The 17182-nt window shown below is 53.3% G+C and overlaps 1 protein-coding gene across 2 annotated transcripts; it reads right to left on the bottom strand.

Moving 5' to 3' along the window:
• Positions 1 to 975: 975 nt before the first annotated feature.
• KRT72 (keratin 72) lies at positions 976 to 12525 on the bottom strand. 2 transcript variants are annotated; one of them, XM_026501800.3, is made up of 9 exons: positions 12014 to 12525; positions 10232 to 10446; positions 7425 to 7485; positions 6947 to 7042; positions 6060 to 6224; positions 5316 to 5441; positions 2721 to 2941; positions 2065 to 2099; positions 976 to 1557 (listed from the first exon to the last, which is right to left on the bottom strand). In XM_026501800.3, exons 1-9 carry the CDS (start codon positions 12473 to 12475, stop codon positions 1367 to 1369), a joined length of 1572 nt encoding a protein of 523 aa, XP_026357585.1. In that variant the 5' UTR covers positions 12476 to 12525; the 3' UTR covers positions 976 to 1366. The 2 variants fall into 2 exon arrangements, with proteins under 2 accessions (XP_026357585.1, XP_026357584.1); XM_026501799.3 differs by having other exon boundaries at positions 2709 to 2941.
• Between the last annotated feature and the right edge of the window lie 4657 nt (positions 12526 to 17182).

Raw genomic sequence — 17182 nt, forward strand, 5'->3', positions numbered from 1 at the left:
GGGCACCTGCGAGTGAAAAATCCTATTTGCAAAAGTCCCTGGATGTGAAAAGTCCTGGCCTGCCGGAAGAAAAGACTGGAGGATAAGGCTAGGGATGCCGTGGGAGGAGAAAGTGTCGCGGGCACCTTGAATGCCCTGCTTCAATGAGGCTCATCCTTGGAAGGTGGTCTTGCCCGTGAGGATTCTCCTCTTTGGCACCTTGCTCAAGCCAACTGTGGGAACGGATGCTGAGAACACAAGCAGCCTCGCGGAAGCCCATGCGCACCTCAGAGAGCACCCTTCGTCCCCCGATCTCTCTTTAGAGCAGGAATTGCCGCTTGACCACGTGGTATGGATTATGTTTGATAGTTGCTTATTTCTCCGCTCCCCGTGGACTGTAAGTTCTATGAGAACAGCGTCCATGCCTGTTCGCTCTGCTATTCCCAGCGCCTGGGCTGGTTCCGTGCGCCCCTCCTGTATATACACAGCAGACACGGATGCATCCAGAAGCATATATGCATCCAAGCCTCAGACTTTGGGGTGGAAAAGAATTGGCTGGAAGAAGAAAGCAGGGCCTTCGTGGGGGAGCAGGGTTAAGATGGGTGGGCGGGAGAGCGAGGAGGTAAGGAAAAAGAGGGGCTGACCGCTCTAGAAATAGGAGGCACTCAGTGTGGGGCTGTGGGCACTTTTGGGAAACAAAGGGAGAAGACACCCCGAAGCTCCCATGCCTGCCCGGCCCGGCAGGCCCAGGCTCCTTGCTCACTGCGATGTGATCATGCCCGCCTCACACTGTGTGGACTGGTGGCCCCGTGCCCGGGACGCCCCGAGCCTGCCCAGAGGCATGTCAGTAACAAATCTTAACTGTTAACCAGGAGCCACCCTCACTGGTCTGGACGGCAGAGACTCCTGTCCGGCCAGAGACCCAGAGGGAAGCAAGAAATAGACGGAGGAAAGTCCGAGAGGCGCTGCGGACACATTCGACGCTGAGAATCCCATGGCACTGATCGTTTATTGCAGGAGAAGCAGAGGACTGGACATGACCCAAAGCAGAGGACAAAGAGAGCCCCTGGGCTGCAAAGGCCCCAGAAAGGCGTGGGGACAGAGGGGTTCACACCTGGCCGCAGGGAAACATCCACATAGGGGTGTTATTTCTGCACTGGGGGCAGTGACCCAGGGAAACACGGCCAAGGAGGAGGTCACTGGGAGCACCCCTGTCCGGACTTTCCCACCTCACAGTGGGCACCGCCAAGGACCACAGGGCGTGGGGAGGGCGCGGGGATCGTGGCCACAGAGGAAGCGCTTCCTGGCCTGGACAGGGCGGGGCACAGGGGGAGCAGCTGGGCCCTGCAGCTTTCTGCTCACAGAGCCAACCGCAGAGGCCAGCCCTTCACCTCGAGGCCTTCCTGGCTGCAGAGCTGCCGCCTGGGCTCTTGGGCAGGGGATCCTTGAACTCGCTGCCACAGCTGCCTTTGGTTTTGACGTCCACGGCAGTGGGTTTGAAGCTGTAACTGCTGGAGGCGCCGAAGCCCACGCTGAAGCCAGCCCCTCCTGGCCCGGCGCCGGTGTTGCTGATGACCGCTGGAGCGGGCGAGAGAAGACGCGGGGCTGTGGGCCTTCCTGGGGCACCCCGGCCACTCCCTCGATGCCCTCCCCCCCGGGGGGACAGAGTTCCTCTGCTCGGTACCTTCATCTCCAGCTTTTCAATCGGCAGAAGCTTTTCAATCTACAGCCACTTCCACCGCCCCGCCCCCAGTCCCTCCGACCCCCACCCCCCAGTCCCTCTTACTGCAAGCTGGAGCCTTGGTTTGGAGCTGGCCTCAAGAGAAATACAACATGGCAGGAAGCCTCTTTCGTACAAGAGACCTTGGGATTATCCACTGTTGGGTATGCTTCGATCTCTCTATAGGCTGTACTTTGGTATTTCATGGTATTATTTTTCTCCATCACTGCTTCTCGTCGCTGACTAAAGCCAGCTCCCTCTTGGTGCCCCTAAGTCTCTCCTGAACCCTCTCTGGTGTCACGGAATCGGAGGCTCAGACTGCTGGTAGGTGACCAGGCACAGAACCCAGTCCTGTAGGTACTTACAGATGCTCACGGAACTGGGGTGCTCACCAGACATCCTGGAGGGGGGCAGGAAAGGCAGGTAAATGCTCTGTAGAGCAGCACGGCATCTCTCCGGGGGTCACAGAGGTGCCCCCAGAACGCGCACCGTCCACCCCGTCCCAGCCTCCCTTCTCCCTTCGTCCCACACGCCCCAGCGGGACCTCTGCTGGGAGGGCTCGTTCCACATCCACCAGAGTGGCCCTGGGTGATCTGATGGGTGGGGTCATCGAGGCCCTGCTCGCCTCTGTTATCCCAGTGGTCTCACGCAGTTAAGAGGAATGAGTTCTCCTGCTCGCTGGGCCCAAGCTTTGCCAGAATGACCAGGCACTTAGCTGACTCTTGGAGCCATCTTGCCCCTCCCCCCCACACCCCCTTAAGCATGCAGCACAAAGGGCCAGGGAGGCTCTTTTCTCAAAAGCTGCTGATGTTACTATTTCCTCTCCCACCTCCTCTTTGGGATCTTTACAACTCGGTCCTTCCTGCAGTCTAACTCTGGTCGTTCCTATTGTACCCTGCCAAAGCCATTCCCTCTAAGGTTTTACCCGGTAGGACCCGAACAGAACTAAACTGTTTGCCTTCAGTCTTCCTGCTACAGCAGAGAGATGACTGCTCCAAATAAAAGCTACCTGGCGCCCCACCTGCACTCCTCGCCCTCCAGCAGCTTGCGGTAGGTGGCGATCTCCACGTCCAGGGCCAGCTTCGTGCTCAGGAGCTCCTGGTACTCGCGCAGCAGCCGGGCCAGCTCCTCCTTGGCCTGGAGCAGGGCGGCCTCCAGCTCGTCCAGCTTGGCCCGGGCGTCCTTCAGGGCACAGTCACCCCGCTGCTCAGCATCGGCGATGGCCGTCTCCAGGTTGGAGCACTGAGGGGCAAATGCATTCAGCACTTTGAGTCAGAACACCTCTCCTGTGGTCCTGACTGCTTTCAGGTCCTCCTCATTTTCCATTTTGGGACATCGTGAGAGATGAATGTGTCCTTCTCCTAACTCCGGGCACGGTTCACCTCCGCTCATGCGTTGGCATATGAAGATGGCCCTTCCCCCCCTTAGGAGAGAGATGAAGGGCACCAAGACGGGGAGCCTCCTGGGCATGTGGCCCCTGTCCTCTCCCTCCTGGTCTGTAACACTGGCTGCGAGATTCTAATGCCACCCCTGAAAACTCTTGGGCTAACTGGCTTAACTCTGCCCCACAGTGTAGAGGTTGTCTTAAGAGATCCTGTAAATCCCAAACCAATCAAAAACCCAAAAGAGAGAGAGAGAGAGGAGGGGAGTACTAATAAAGTTCCTATTAATGAAATTTCTGTCCAATAAACCTGCCACATGGAGTCTAGCCTCCAAAATTCCACAGAGAATCATGCTACGGGGCGACACCCTCAAAAGATAGTTTTGTGAACCACAGGTCTCACTAGCTTACAGACGCCTGCTGTTAGGTGGGAAGGCAACTTGCAGTACAGAGCCGCGGGCGGGGCTCTGTGCCGCGTCCACGAGACGCTGCTGGGGGCTTCTTGAGTCTTTTAGTCTTGGGGGTGTGTTCCCATCACTTGGCCAAGCCAGACCTAAATATCTGGCTTCTCTTTTCTCGTGTGTCCCCTTCCTGTGGCATCAAATTTGCTTCACCCCAAGGAGAGCAGCTGATCCCGAGGCCAGATGGAATTTCAGACTGTTGTCCAGCCAGTGCGACCCCCTCTGCCAGGCAGGCCTCCTGCCATGCAAACACCCCCAGTGTTTGGGGTGAGTGGCTCACAGCCTCCACGGAGATGCTCAGGACCCAGCTGCCCGGCCACGGAAGACCATGTCCTGTCCTTGGAACGGGGGAGGTCCAACCATTCAGGGGGTGGAGAGACACTCTGTGACCTGAATTCTATCAAACTGTGCCCTGCTCCTTTTCACTGGCCTAGGTCCTGGAGGTGAGCCGGGGAGACTCCCGGGTCTTGTGAATGTGGTATGAGGTGAGAGGGCGTGATGTTTGGGCATGTTTGGAAACAATTATCACATGGATCCTGGGACCACCGAATGCCAAGAGAGTCTGCAGGCGAAACCATGGGCCTCTTCGGTGGAAAGGCCAGAGGGCAGGAAAGCACCTTGGCTGGGGCCCTCAAGAGGAGCTGTGATGGGGACCAAGTATCGAGAGTGACCCTCACTGCTCCCCAGGGAGGACATCTTCCCTGACCTCCCTGGTGGCGTTCTGATCACAAAGTCACTTTCTAGTAATAAGCTCACCCAACCATGACCACGTAGCATTTTATCAGATAAATATTATAAATGGATACCGAGGGCAGCCTCAAACACCTTGCGTTTTTCTTTCGTTTATGCAGAACTTGATTAAATGAAAACACCGTGAGTTCTTATTTAAGTGGTCTTTTTTCTTTCCACTACCATGAGCCTGGTGCACCCAGGAGAGGGGTGTGTGTGCGTGTGTGTGTGTGTGCACACGTGCACATGGCAGGGAGGGGGCACTGAAGAAAAGAGCGAGGGCAAAGGGCCACTTGACTTGTCCGGGAAGCTCAGAGCCTTTGCGCCAACCTCCACCAACTCTGGAAAACTCATGGGCTTGCTTGCTTCAGAAACATCAGTGAGACCCATACTGCACCCAGGGTCATGGGGTCACTCAGTGCCAGGCCACCACACACAGCACAGCCATGGGGGTGGGCAGACACAGAGGCGAGCCCTGGGCCAAGCCGAGGGTGGGAGGCTCTCTCCCCTCCCCTCTTCTAAATTCCACTGCTGGGCTCTCCTTCCTCCAGCATGCATTCATCACGTGAAACCTCCAAACGGCTCCTGTTAACCTACCACATTGGGTCTAAACCAACACCCCCACGCTTTGAAGGTGCCCCTAACCCACCCGTCCTGCGCAGTGGTATCCTGTCACCTGCCACGCCAGCCGTCATGGAACTTCTGCTTGAGGTAGGTGCCTCTTCCCCCTGCACGCACACCATGCAGCACCCACCTTGGACCCACGGCTCCTGCTGGCTCCCTCACCAGGGCCCCGTCCCCTCTCCTTCCTGCCCATCCCCTCCCACCTCCTGCAAGAAGCCTCACTGGGGTCTTCATTCCGCTCTGGCCACTGGGGACTCCTCGGGGAGCAAGCTGCACATCCCTGTATGTGGGCTCAGGCTACTCTCTCTTCATAGTTATACAGGCCCTAAGGAGGGGCCGTATCTTGTCCTTGCTCCGTATTTAGTCTCATACCTTTGCTGCTCCATAACCCCTGCCAGCTGACTCATTTCACGGAACGCACCTGCTTCCTCACGTTCCCTATCTCGGAGCGGACCCTCTGGATCAGGCGGTTGAGCTCTGAGATCTCAGCCTTGGTGAGTTTGAGGTCATCCCCATGCCGGCCCGCGGTGACCTGCAGCTCTTGGATCTGAGGTTGGGGGACGAGAGAGGAAGGGCACAGGACAGTTAGGAATTTGCCTCTTCAGGGTGTTGAACGTGGGGAAGGTGGGATAGGGACCACATGCTGTTCTCATCACCTGAGCAACAAAGGCACAGGAGGAGAGAGGGAGGGGAGGGAGGAGATGGGAAAGGAAAGTGGGGGGAAAGACCACCCTTTCCTTCTGGACAGGAAGGCCCTGACCCAGTTCAACAGGGTCCTCAGGCCCACAAATGTGAAAGCCTTGGTGGGGTTGGAATTTCCTGTCCTCATTTTGACAAAGCAGGAAACACGGAGAGAAGCCAAGACAGATGGATTACCCACAGAGACGGCGTCAGTCTTCCCAGGGCTGTGGCTAGTGTGGCCTCTGCTGTCAGCAAGGGCCACCGCGGGACAAGGGCTAAGCCCACATATGCCCCAACACATGCCAGGACTGTGGTTGACCTCCTAGCACCATAAGGAGGCATTTCCACAAAGCCCAACTTCAAGACAAAGGAGGTCTCAACCCAGCCCAATGCACACACACACACACACACACACGCATGCATGCACGAGGAGAGAGAGGCAGCTGTGGTCCCCGGGCCTCGGCACACGGGGTGCGCAGCCCACCTTGGTCTGGTACAGCGCCTCGGCCTCGGCCTTGCTCTTCAGGGCGATGTCCTCGTACTGGGCGCGGACCTCATCGATGATGCTGTCCAGGTCCAGGTCCCGGTTGTTGTCCATGGACAGGATGACGGACATATCACTGATGTGGGACTGCATCTGAGCGATCTCCTGGAGAACAGTTAGGGGGTTGGAGCCAGTTAGAGGGTCTCCACGAGGGGAGCCCGTCCCCTGACCCTCCCTGGCAAGTCCCTCGCTGCCCTTCCATCATGTTCGAACTCCGCCTTCGGCAGAGCCCACCAGCACCGCTGCCTGCCAGGAGCCAGGTGACCGCATCGGGCTTTCCGTCCTGGGGTGGGACCACCCTCTCTGTCCTGCACTCAGGTCTGCTCCCGCTGCCGTCCCACGCACGCTCTGCAGCGACGGCCCCTCTTCATCCATAGAATGAAGCCTGAACTCCTTAGGTGGCCTGCAGAGCCTTTCTGGAGTCGCCGACAACCTTGTTTTCTCCAGGCCCCTCACACTTGACCCAGCTCAGACCGCTCATCCCACTCCTTCAGGCTGCACCCCGGGCCCTTCTCAGCTCCCGTCTGAGATCGTCCTCATCCCTCCCCAGGAACCTTCCCCGCAGCTCAGGCAGAATTCACTACACCTTCCTCTGCTCTCCCGGGGCACCCACAGGTGGTCTTCCCTACCAAACCGTGACTTCCCGCAGGACAGGGATCCCCCCTCCTCCGTCATGGTCATGGCCTCCTCCAAGCCCACCTCCCTGCTCAGCAAACGTCAGCTGCACGGAGCTGCCAGCCTTTGGTCCACACGTCCACACTGGCGGAGGGCCAGAAGCCACCCATGAGGGGAGCAGACCACACGGGAGAGCTCAGCGGCACTCTTACCCCTTCATAGAGGCACTTGAAGAATTTGATCTCGTCGGTCAGGGAGTCCACCTTGGCCTGGAGCTCCACCTTGTTCATGTAGGCGGCGTCCACGTCCTGGGGGGTCCAGACAGGAGCCGGCTGCCTTCCCCTGCCCTCCCTCCCTGCCAGAAGGAGCCTCGGGTTCCCCACTCTCGCCACTCCCCTCACCCTGTGCTTCCCAGGGAGCTCTGCTGGCTGAGAAGAAATGAACCAATGGGCAGGGCAATGGCTGTGCCAGAAGTGTGGTGAGTATCTGGATTCTAAGCTGGCAGATTCGGGAACAGCATGCATCCCAGGCAAGGGGACTTAGAGGAGCTGGGAAATCAGAACCCCGGTCACCTCTGCCCAAGGGACGGAGTGACCCACAGAATCCCTTTCCTCAGCCTACCAACATCACTGTGTCAGGCACTCAGGGAGCCCTCGAGGCTTCTTCGAGCCCTTCGTGCTCCCCTCTCACCTTCTTGAGCACCACGAACTCATTCTCAGCAGCCGTGCGTCTGTTGATCTCCACCTCGTACCTGTGTGCGGCAGGAGAGAGGACGTGGCATTGCCATCGGGATAATTCCGTTCTGCAAACGCTCACTGAGCAGTCAGGGGGCACCTCCATGCCAAGAGCTGCATGGCAGTGGCCTACAAACCGGGGTTCCTGTACCCCTGGGGCACGTGCAGCCTTCAAAAGGGAACTTATAAAGGCATCGATGTGCAGCGCCTTAGTTTACATGTAATCTACCCTACAGTGCATCTGCCGGGAATGCACCTGTAATGGGCTTCACCGTCCCTCCTCCCTTTCACAACTACCCCTCCCTTACGTTAGCAGAAAGACATACCCCTTCGGCCAGCCGGGACGTGAGTACAGTGCATCAGCCCGGGTACAAAATCCCAGGCACCAAAGACTATCCCCACCTTTGAGTTGTATGTTCTACTTGTTTTTTATGCATATTTCTGTTCCAGGGGAAGCAAGGTCTTAGAAACAGGATGTTTGGATAGAGCTGGGGCGTTCTTCACGCAGATACATTGTAGACTGGGGAGATGGAGTACTGATCACTCACAGACCTCACTATTCCATCTCTTATTATTGTTGAAGATTGTATTACAGGACATTTGTGTTGGGAAATGAAATAGAGCCCTGGAAAGAAGTGCTAGCGAATGGCTTCTTTCCATATCCTTTAACGTGAGCTACCCTTTTCAGCTTCTTACTCCTTCCTCAGGCGTGCCGCTGGCTGCCAAGGGGGGGAAAGCCTTGTCAGGTGACAGTACAGGTTAGCGAAGTGGGTTATTTTAAAAAATGCGACTGGAACATTTTCTGAGACTGCCGGATTGTGTTAGTGACACTGGATAGAACACGCAGAAAACAGTGGACGTGATTTATCTCAGATTCCAGGTGTGTTATTTAAAAGATAATTGAATACTTCCTTGTATCAAGTTATATTATGATAGAGTTGTTTCTATTATAATTATTGTTATCTCCTATTATCTCAGAAAACAGTTCATTTTTCTTCCTCCTCTTAACGAATAAGAGCATATGCTCATTGCAGACTAGTTTCTGGCCTACCTTTCTATTTCATAAAACACACAGAAAAAGTTTGGCCATGATGGCTATCAAATTAATGACATCCGTTTGTCGTAATTTTTCATGATTTACTTCTAGAGACCAAACACCAGAGCGCACACACACACACACACACACACACACACACACACATGTATTTATAAAGAAAAACAATGCATTTTTAGTACTATTGGCTTTATCAATAACTCATGATTTACAAACTACGTTATGACGCACAATTAAAGGTTAAACCATAACAAAATGCATGTCGCTTTTTCTTGTCTTAGCACATAGGCGTATTAATTATATCAAGTCTACGTCACTTTAATCTCGAGTGCTTCCAGTAGCCTACTGTACAAGACATCAACTTTAGTTTACCGCTAGGTGGATTTTGTAACAGTTTCCAATTCATTTCCTTATTCCATTTCGTCCCACAGCAACCCTACCAAGTAGATGCTCTCATTATCATCTCTCAATTTTATAAGCGAGGCAAAGACTTTTCCAAGGTCACAAAGCTAGTAAAGCTTGGATCCCAATGACATCAGGGAAACAATGCCTGAGATTTGCTTAGCACTTTGGTTCTTTCAAGAGCTGTTAATACGTTACTATCAGCATTACCCTCTCAACAGCTCTTTTAGTGGCAAGGCAGGTGTCATTATCTGAATTTTATAAATATTAAAACTGAAGTCCACAGAGGATCGGGAGGCTCCCCCATCGTCAGCTAGACTGAGTGGTAATTCCAGAACACCTGGCCTTCCAGAGGCAGCACGGCCTTTGGAGGCCTCTGACCTGGACATCTGGGCTGTGCCTGGAAAACCCCTCTTTTTTTCCACAATTCTGCTCAATTCTCCCTTGGGCTGCAATTTCCATCTTACTGCCACTCCATCTCAATTCACGCTATATTCATTGCACTTCCTGGGGGCTGAGAGTGGTCTTCAAGCCCGTCCCCACAATCTGGGTGTTTTCAGAGGTCAGAGACCATGCCACCTCCTCCCTCAGGACTCCATGCAGGACTCAGGGCAGAGTTCCACTTGGAGGTACTTCAGAATAGGAATGGACAGGCAGGTTAAACGTGGAGCAAGAGAAATCGCTCAGCTCTGACCATCTCCATCCCCTTGAATTGGGGAAGAAGTTATCTTTCCCTAGAAATCCTGGCACTTGGAAGCAAACTTCCGAGACAGCAGATCACACCGAGCCGGGATGTGCTACGCTCTCCTCGCTGCCTCAGACTTGGGAGAAATTATGTCTGGTTCCAAGTACATTTTCAATCACTCTCTTTAATGGTGGGATTCAGCAGCACGGATATACCTAATATGAAAAACGTTTTTAAAACTCTTATGTGCTTAGCTTTAGGATTTGTTCTAAGATTGGCGTCATGGTTCATGTTCTAGGTACTTTCATGAAAGACGTGGAGGAGCTACCAAGCCCTCTGGGTGTCCACCTGGTTTTGAGACAACTCTCCTGTCCCCGTTTCTCCATTTCCAATGTTAAAAGCTGGGCACACCACTTCCTAGACAATTCAGGGCACCACTCTGGATAGATCTTTCCTCTTCCTAAGTCTCAACCTGTCTGGATCCCCCTCCCTCCCCCATGGAAAGGGAAATAGCAAATGTTATCAGTCAAAGGATCGAAAAAGGCAAAAATGCTGACTCCAAATGGAAACCTCATCTGTAACCAAAACCCACCAGGGGCAGAGTCTCTGCATCTCCACTCACCTCTTCTTGTAGTCCTCCACCAAATCCTGCATGCTCCTCAGCTCCGAGTCCAGCCGCACCCGGTCGCCCGTCTGCGTCTCCAGCTGCTTCCGCAGGTTGCTGATGTAGCCCTCGTAAATGGGCTCCAGGTTCTTCCTACAATTGTTCAGGTCCAGCTGCTGTAGCAGGTGCCACTTGGTCTCCAGCACCTGGTTCTGCTGCTCCAGGAACCGCACCTGGGACCCAAAGGTGGTCACAGCCCAGAGTCCCCATGCTGGTGCCTCTCAACAGTGGGGAGAGGGCCCCAGAAATCCGATACAGTCATCCGATGGTGGGAGGCAGGAAACAGTAAGTCTCATCAAAGAATGGATCCAGCTGGGGGGGGACAAGCCTATCCGGGTCTCCAAGACAAGAACTAAGATTCAGTCTAAACGAAATCAAGGAAGGAGGCTTAAAGAATGCTATAAATGCTACTATGAGTTATCATGGGATGCAGGTAGCTTCTTTTGCCGTAAATGCTGGTGTTTTCAAAGTAAAGGAAGATGGGAAGCAAGGGAGAAGCAGTGATGGGGGATGGCATGGAAAGTCACTCTGGTGGTTAAACTGTCCTCTCTTATGTGCAACCACAATTGCTCTTGGTTGGTTGGTTTCTTTGGTTTTCATCTCAAAGTGGGTTATCCCATCTTTTCAAGGTTCCTGCCTGCTTGCCCAAAGGTCGCACACGTTTGGACTCAAAAACTTCCAGCCTCCGCTATTCACTAACCTTCTTCTTCCCTATCTCTATTCAGGGAGAGAAGGAAATGTGAGGGGGAGCAGGAAAATGAGCCCTGTCCCTGGGATAGCAGCTCGGTTCTTCCACTCTTGCCCCCTCGCCTCCAACCACCTTCCTCCCTCTTCCCAAGCACAGTGGTGAGGGACTCAGTCTGCTGTGGCTGTTCTAGCAACTTGGGCATGTTTCTTAGCCTCCCTCTGCCTTGGTTTCCTCATCTGCAAAGCAGAATGATAACAGAAGCATGGGTCACACGTTGATACATGAGCTATGTTGATACATGTCAGCTATCGTCCGGATTATGTCCCCTGTGACTCATGGTCCAGATCTTCCGCCCCAGCTTGGGTACAAAAGCCTATTCCTTCTCTCCTCTCCATCCTTTGGGGTCACTGCCTCTGAGTCACCAGAGCCATCTTGCCTTTTAACCCCTGCATGTCCCCCTCCCCACAGACACACATAAAACACACACACGTAACTCGACAGGCCCTCCTCCTCGGTCTTTTCCCCTGAGCCCCACCCTTCAATTTTCTGGTCCTTTTCTCTCATTTCCTCTAGAAACCTTCCTGGCTTATACCCTCATCCCACTTCCTACCTTTTAAGTCCTTTCCCTTCACTAAGCATCACGTCCTGTGATACTCCTTGGTCAGTGTGCCTTATGGTGCTTCTGTCCTGGATATGTGTCCCCTTCTCCTTGTCCGATGTTGAGAACTCTCAGAAGGCCACTCCACATGTCTCCTGCCTCTGGAGCACCCCCTTCCATCCCAGGGTCTTGTCCCCAAAGGAAAAAAGAAGCTTCTGTTTATCATGGGGCAGGGGGTGGAGTGAGAAGCACTGTTCCGTTTATAAACATCCAATTCATCCTCACATCCTCCCCTGGGGTAAGAGCCACGGTTGTGCCCGTTTTACAGATGAGCAAAGGGAAGCTCAGAAAAGATAACCAGCTCGCCCAAGTTCTCATGCAGCTGTCAGTGGCCCAGCGAGTACTCCTGTGCACACTGCGCCATGTGGGGCCAAACCCATGCCGGACGACCCACCTTGTCGATGAAGGAGGCGAACTTGTTGTTCAGAGCCTTGATCTGCTCCCGCTCCTGGGCGCGCACCTTCTGGATCTCGGGGTCCAGTTCCACATTGAGGGGGGCCAAGAGGCTCTTGTTGACGGTGACCTGAGGGATGCCGCCGGGCGGGCACACGGATGGACACGTGGGCCCTAGCCCGGCGCTGCCGAACACGGTGCCCACGAAGCCGCCCAGCCGGCCGCCTCCGGAGCCCGAGCAGTGGCCCAGCGCGTAAGCGCCGCCCCGACCGGCCGCGGCGCACAGGGCCAGGCGGCGGCCGCCCCCCAGGCTGAAGAGGCTCCGGCTGCCGAAGGCGGCCGTGCCCTTGACGCCGGCCCGGAACGAGGCGGAGCTGGCGCTGACCCGGCCCGAGATGACGGCCGAGCAGCCGCTGAAGCCCGGGCGCTCCCCGGAGGGGCGGTGGTGCAGCTGGCGGCTCATGCTGGGGGACGGGCTGCGGGGCGCGACGGGAGGGGGGACGAGGGTGCAGAGGGCGGGCGGCTCTGCTGGCCTGCCTCACTCGCCCCTAACCCCTTAAATAGCCGGCTGCAGGCAGCCTAATTTGTAGGTCGGGGACATCTATTAGCCACGTGGGGCCTGTCGGGTTCTCCGTTTAGGAAATTACCACCCCTCCCCGTGATTTTTGTCTCTCCCACCTTGAACTCCCCATGCATCCCCTATAAAAGGGCCCTGAACCCCGCATTTGCTTTGCTGAGCTCCTGCATTATAATAATTTGGCTACCTTATCTCCACTTGCTGCCCTCCAATTACTGGGGTTATCAGGGCCAAGATCCGTGGTGGAAGCTTCCAGTGGGTCTGGCTGGGGGTAGGGGAAGACGCCCCAGCGAGGTAGAGGGGTGTGGTACAGGGGAGCAGATGTCCAGACCAGTTCTGCTTCAGCAAGACATAAACGGGATCAAGAATATTCCCGACAATCATCCTTAGCCAGTTGGCTGCTGCTTCCCCAGGCTTCTGGATGAGGACCGATCTGTCCTGAGTACTGGAAGGAAGTCCCAGAGGGTAGAGACTTCTGGCCTATCCACAAGGAATTCTCAGACTGTTGAGGAAGACCAGACACAGTGACGGACTTAAGGTCAGTGAGAGCTCTGGTCACAAGAGCTGGGGCGGGTGTGGTGACAGGTGTGGGGGGAGGGGAGGAGTAGGGGGGTTACTTTGGGCCAGAGCTGAAAGAGTTCTCCAGAAAAACATTTCTGGAATAAAATTGAGGCAGATACTAACTGGGAGGAAGGGAAGGGGGCCTGAGGAGATGGTACAGGAAGATGGTTTTTCATTAGATTTGAGTTTTTCCTTTGTCTTTAATTGCAAAAGAGGATCCCATCTCATCCCATCCAAGGAACCCCTGATCAGGACATTCGCTCCCCTGGCATTTCTGATTCTGGATCAAAATGTGACTATTAAGAACGAGTTGAGAAGGGCCAAGGAAGATGCCTTCAATCTGAAAAATCAAGAACTAGATTCTCAAACTTCATTCCAAATAAACTCAGGAGTCTCTTTTCCGATCTAACCCAATTTCCTTTTTCCAAATTAAGTTGCCTTTAATTCTCCTCTTCTATCAGAAGAGCCCCTTCCAGTGCTGCTTTTCTGGTACCCAGGCAGCATTCTGTCTCATCGCTCTTACTTCTCAGTCTGTCTGAATCCTGGGTGTGTGTCCCATTTCCACTGTCAGACTAACTGGTGCCTGGGTTAACCCTTCCCTCCCCTGTTCACCCTGTGCTCAGCCCCGGCCTCAGCACCAGGGACGTTCACGATGAGTGTGAAACAGACTGGTACTTAGGACGAGGCTCATCGCTGTGCCCTCAGTGATACCCTGGGGCCTGGGCTCCCCTTGGAGCCCTCATGGGGTGGCCAGATGACACCTGGGGGTAATTGAGTGACACAACCCCTGCTGAACCAATCACAGAGCGTAATAACAGCCAAGGTGTTTACCCCACAGGGAATGAGGTTGTGGGGGCATCCATGAGTGATAGAGATGGCGCCAGCCACAGATGAACAGATAGAAGAGTCTGGAATGTCCTGAGTGGGAAAGAGGGTGGGCTCTCTATGCTGCTTCAGGGGAGACACTATAGTTCATTCTTTCTGAAGACGGGAGAGACAATGTCAGTGAAGTTGGGTGACCAGCAGTCCCCTCAAGAAGCTCAAAGTTATGCTTCCCAGTATTTCATGAGATTGCTTCCTACACCCTATAAATTTAGTCAGTTCCCCCCCGCCTCACAAGCACAAGAAAGAGTTTATTAACTCCAGTCATTGAGAATAGAAAAGTGGAAAAGTATTTAAACTGAAACAGGAGAAACTTACATAGGATTGTCTTTCAAAGGGAGCATTGAAGTCTCCTTTTTTCTGGAAACTTCTTAAAAATTTGAGACACCCATGTCTCTGCAACCAAGCCACTTCTGCCCAGGGCCAGGGAACAGGGATGACCTATTCTTATCTTCCTGTGAGGGGTTGACTGGCTGGATGAATCAGGAATTCCTGAACCCCCGGGCTCACCTTTCTTACAGATTATGGAGAGACCAAAGTGGCATGTCCAGGTTTCAGACCCATCGGATGTGTGGGGATGTGGGCAGATCAAAAGGTGGCTGAGGCCCGGGAGGAGGGCTTCTCATGGCACCTGCCTCAGACAGCGGCTTACTGTGTCATCTTGGGCTCCATGACCACCTCTGCCACTGGTTCTGGGTGAAAGCAACCCCTGGATTGGGAGATGAAGCGACAAACATCACCCTTTGAAACCAGAGCTCAACGACAAAGGATAGATGGATGGTCCCTCGAAGCAAGGATTTGCAAGCATGTTGTGCTGAAACTGGCTCTCCTTTGCCCTGGAACCCTGGTTCTTTTTTTTTTTTTTTTTAAGATTTTACTTATTTATTTGGCAGAGAGAGAGAGCGCGCCAGCGAGAGAGGGAACACAGGCAGAGGGAGTGGGAGAGGAAGAAGCAGGCTCCCAGCAGAGGAGCCTGATGTGGGGCTCAATCCCAGAACGCTGGGATCACGCCCTGAGCCGAAAGCAGATGCTTAACGATTGAGCCACCCAGGCGCCCCTAGAACCCTGGTTCTTAGAAGATTAATAGACATCTTGTAGGAAAAAAGTGTGGGGATGGATTCTCCTGTGGGGTTAAAAAAAAAAAAAAAAAAAAACAAGATGAAGCACGCATGGTACTGCAAGACTTTTTAAATCCATTGCTACGGACACTTAGGAAAGCTGTGCCAAAGGAAGCTACAAAACTCAGTTTTTTCCAAGGACAGTGACTGGGAAATGAGATCATTCAAAAATAAGGGGTTTTTTTCCTACTGTTTCATATTTCTGAATTTTCTCATATGCGCTTATTGTGTTTTTATGGGTGAGGTATGTATGTATGTATGTATGTATGTATGTGTTATGATGTGTTAGTCGCAATACAGCCCATCATTAGCGTTTGATGCGGTGCCCCATGATATGAAGGGTACTAAGGAGGGCACGAATTGCATGGAGCACTGGGTGTTCTATGCAAACAATGAATCCTGGAATTATAGGTTTTATTTCAAAAAACAACTAGAGAAGAAAGGAGAGGTAGGCTGATTCTAGTATCAAAAATAAAGTACTGTTCTTGTCCCCCCCCCCAAAAAAATCCAGTGTTTCCCAAACCTTCGTGTGACCATAGAGCCCTCTTTTTGGCCAAATATCTTATAGGAACCAGGGTTTCCAGGAACGTGTGCTTTAAGAGACACAGAACAAGTTCTCTCTATTTCACCATTAGATACACTAACATTTCTCAAATCCAAATGGACTTACACTATCTCCTTAAAAACATGAAGGAGAACGAAATACAGTTACTACGGTGTGCGGCCTGATCTGGCTTACGGCGCTGTGCCCAGCATTACATCGTCAAAGCCAAAGGCAGACTGTTGGCTCGACTAGAGCGCCTGTGCCAGCACCATCCCAGCTCTGCTCGGGGGAGAGAATTCTCGGGCTGGTGACCGATGCCGGGGATCTACACTGAGGAAGGTTGTGCCAGAGACTTCCAGTGCTGATCAAGTATCCTCGCTTTCCTCCTTGTTTCCCAGCTTCCTTGGGGGATTGGTTGGGGCTTGGAGCCATGTCACCAGTTAAATGTGGGTGGCATTGACGTGTGTCCCTTCTAGGGTGAGGCAGTTAGCAGCCCGTGGGTCTCCTTCATCTCGCTTTTCCACTGTCCCAGTAACCTTGGAGGCCACGCGTCCCGTGTGGCAGGGCTACGAGACAGAAGCACGGAGGGCTGTGAGACACCCGCTGGGAGAGCCACGAGGGAGAGCTGCCCAGATGGGCCGTGGACCGTTTGAGTGAGAAGTGACCCTCTGTTGTGTTAAGTTAAGCCACTCAGACTTCAGGGTTTGTCCTTTGAGGCCGTCAGTGTTAATATTCTGGATCCAAGCATAGAGGTGGGATGATAGAAATATCTCTTAATAGCCAGTGCTTTTTCTCTTGAGTTCCTGTTCCTCGGATAATCTGACGGCTATTAGACCTTCTCCATTTCACGTCTCACTTAGGCTTTTTGAAAGAATAGTCTACCCTAGTGATACTAAGAACGTTAATACGAACAATGATATGATAACAACTATTGGGCACGTACTACGTGGCAGGTATTGAATTAAATAATTCTCGTGCATTCTTTTGTTTAATTTAATTCTCATGATAACTTTATGCAGGAACTTCTATTATTAACTTTTTACAGAAGAACACTCTGAGGCTCATGGAGCAGAAGTATTTTGCCTCCGTCCAGCAGGTAGTGAGTGGCAGAAGAGGACTCAACCTGGGTGCATCTGACACCCAAGAGGTTGGCTTCTCCCATGAACACTGTAGCATTAAATCCCAGCTCCGTAGCAGACTTTTTTTTAAGTAGGCTCCACACCCAGCATGGAGCCCACCTTGGGGCTTGAACTCACATCCCTGAGATCAAGACCCTGACATCAAGACCTGAGCTGAGATCAAGAGTCAGACTCGTAACCAACTGAGCCACCCAGGTTCGCTCCATAGCAGATCGAAAGGACCTCTGTGATGTGGCTGCCACCTGCCTCCCCAGCTCCAGGCACCCCTGCCCCCACCCTCTCCACCTGCTGGGCCTCTTCCAGCCCGTGACTTCACACTCCAGCAATCAGGACCGGTTTTCACCATTCT

This window comes from Ursus arctos, unplaced genomic scaffold (genome assembly GCF_023065955.2).
Source record: "Ursus arctos isolate Adak ecotype North America unplaced genomic scaffold, UrsArc2.0 scaffold_26, whole genome shotgun sequence".
Taxonomy (NCBI): domain Eukaryota; kingdom Metazoa; phylum Chordata; class Mammalia; order Carnivora; family Ursidae; genus Ursus; species Ursus arctos.

Coding starts and splice junctions, on each gene's coding strand:
- KRT72 (XM_026501799.3), bottom strand. CDS start 12,475: ATGAGCCGCCAGCTGCACCACCGCCCCTCCGGGGAGCGCCCGGGCTTC. Junction 10,447..12,013: donor TCGCCTCCTTCATCGACAAG/GTGGGTCGTCCG, acceptor TTTGGGTCCCAG/GTGCGGTTCCTGGAGCAGCA. Junction 2,100..2,708: donor GAGTGCAGGTGGGGCGCCAG/GTAGCTTTTATT, acceptor GCCCCCCTCCAG/GATGTCTGGTGAGCACCCCA.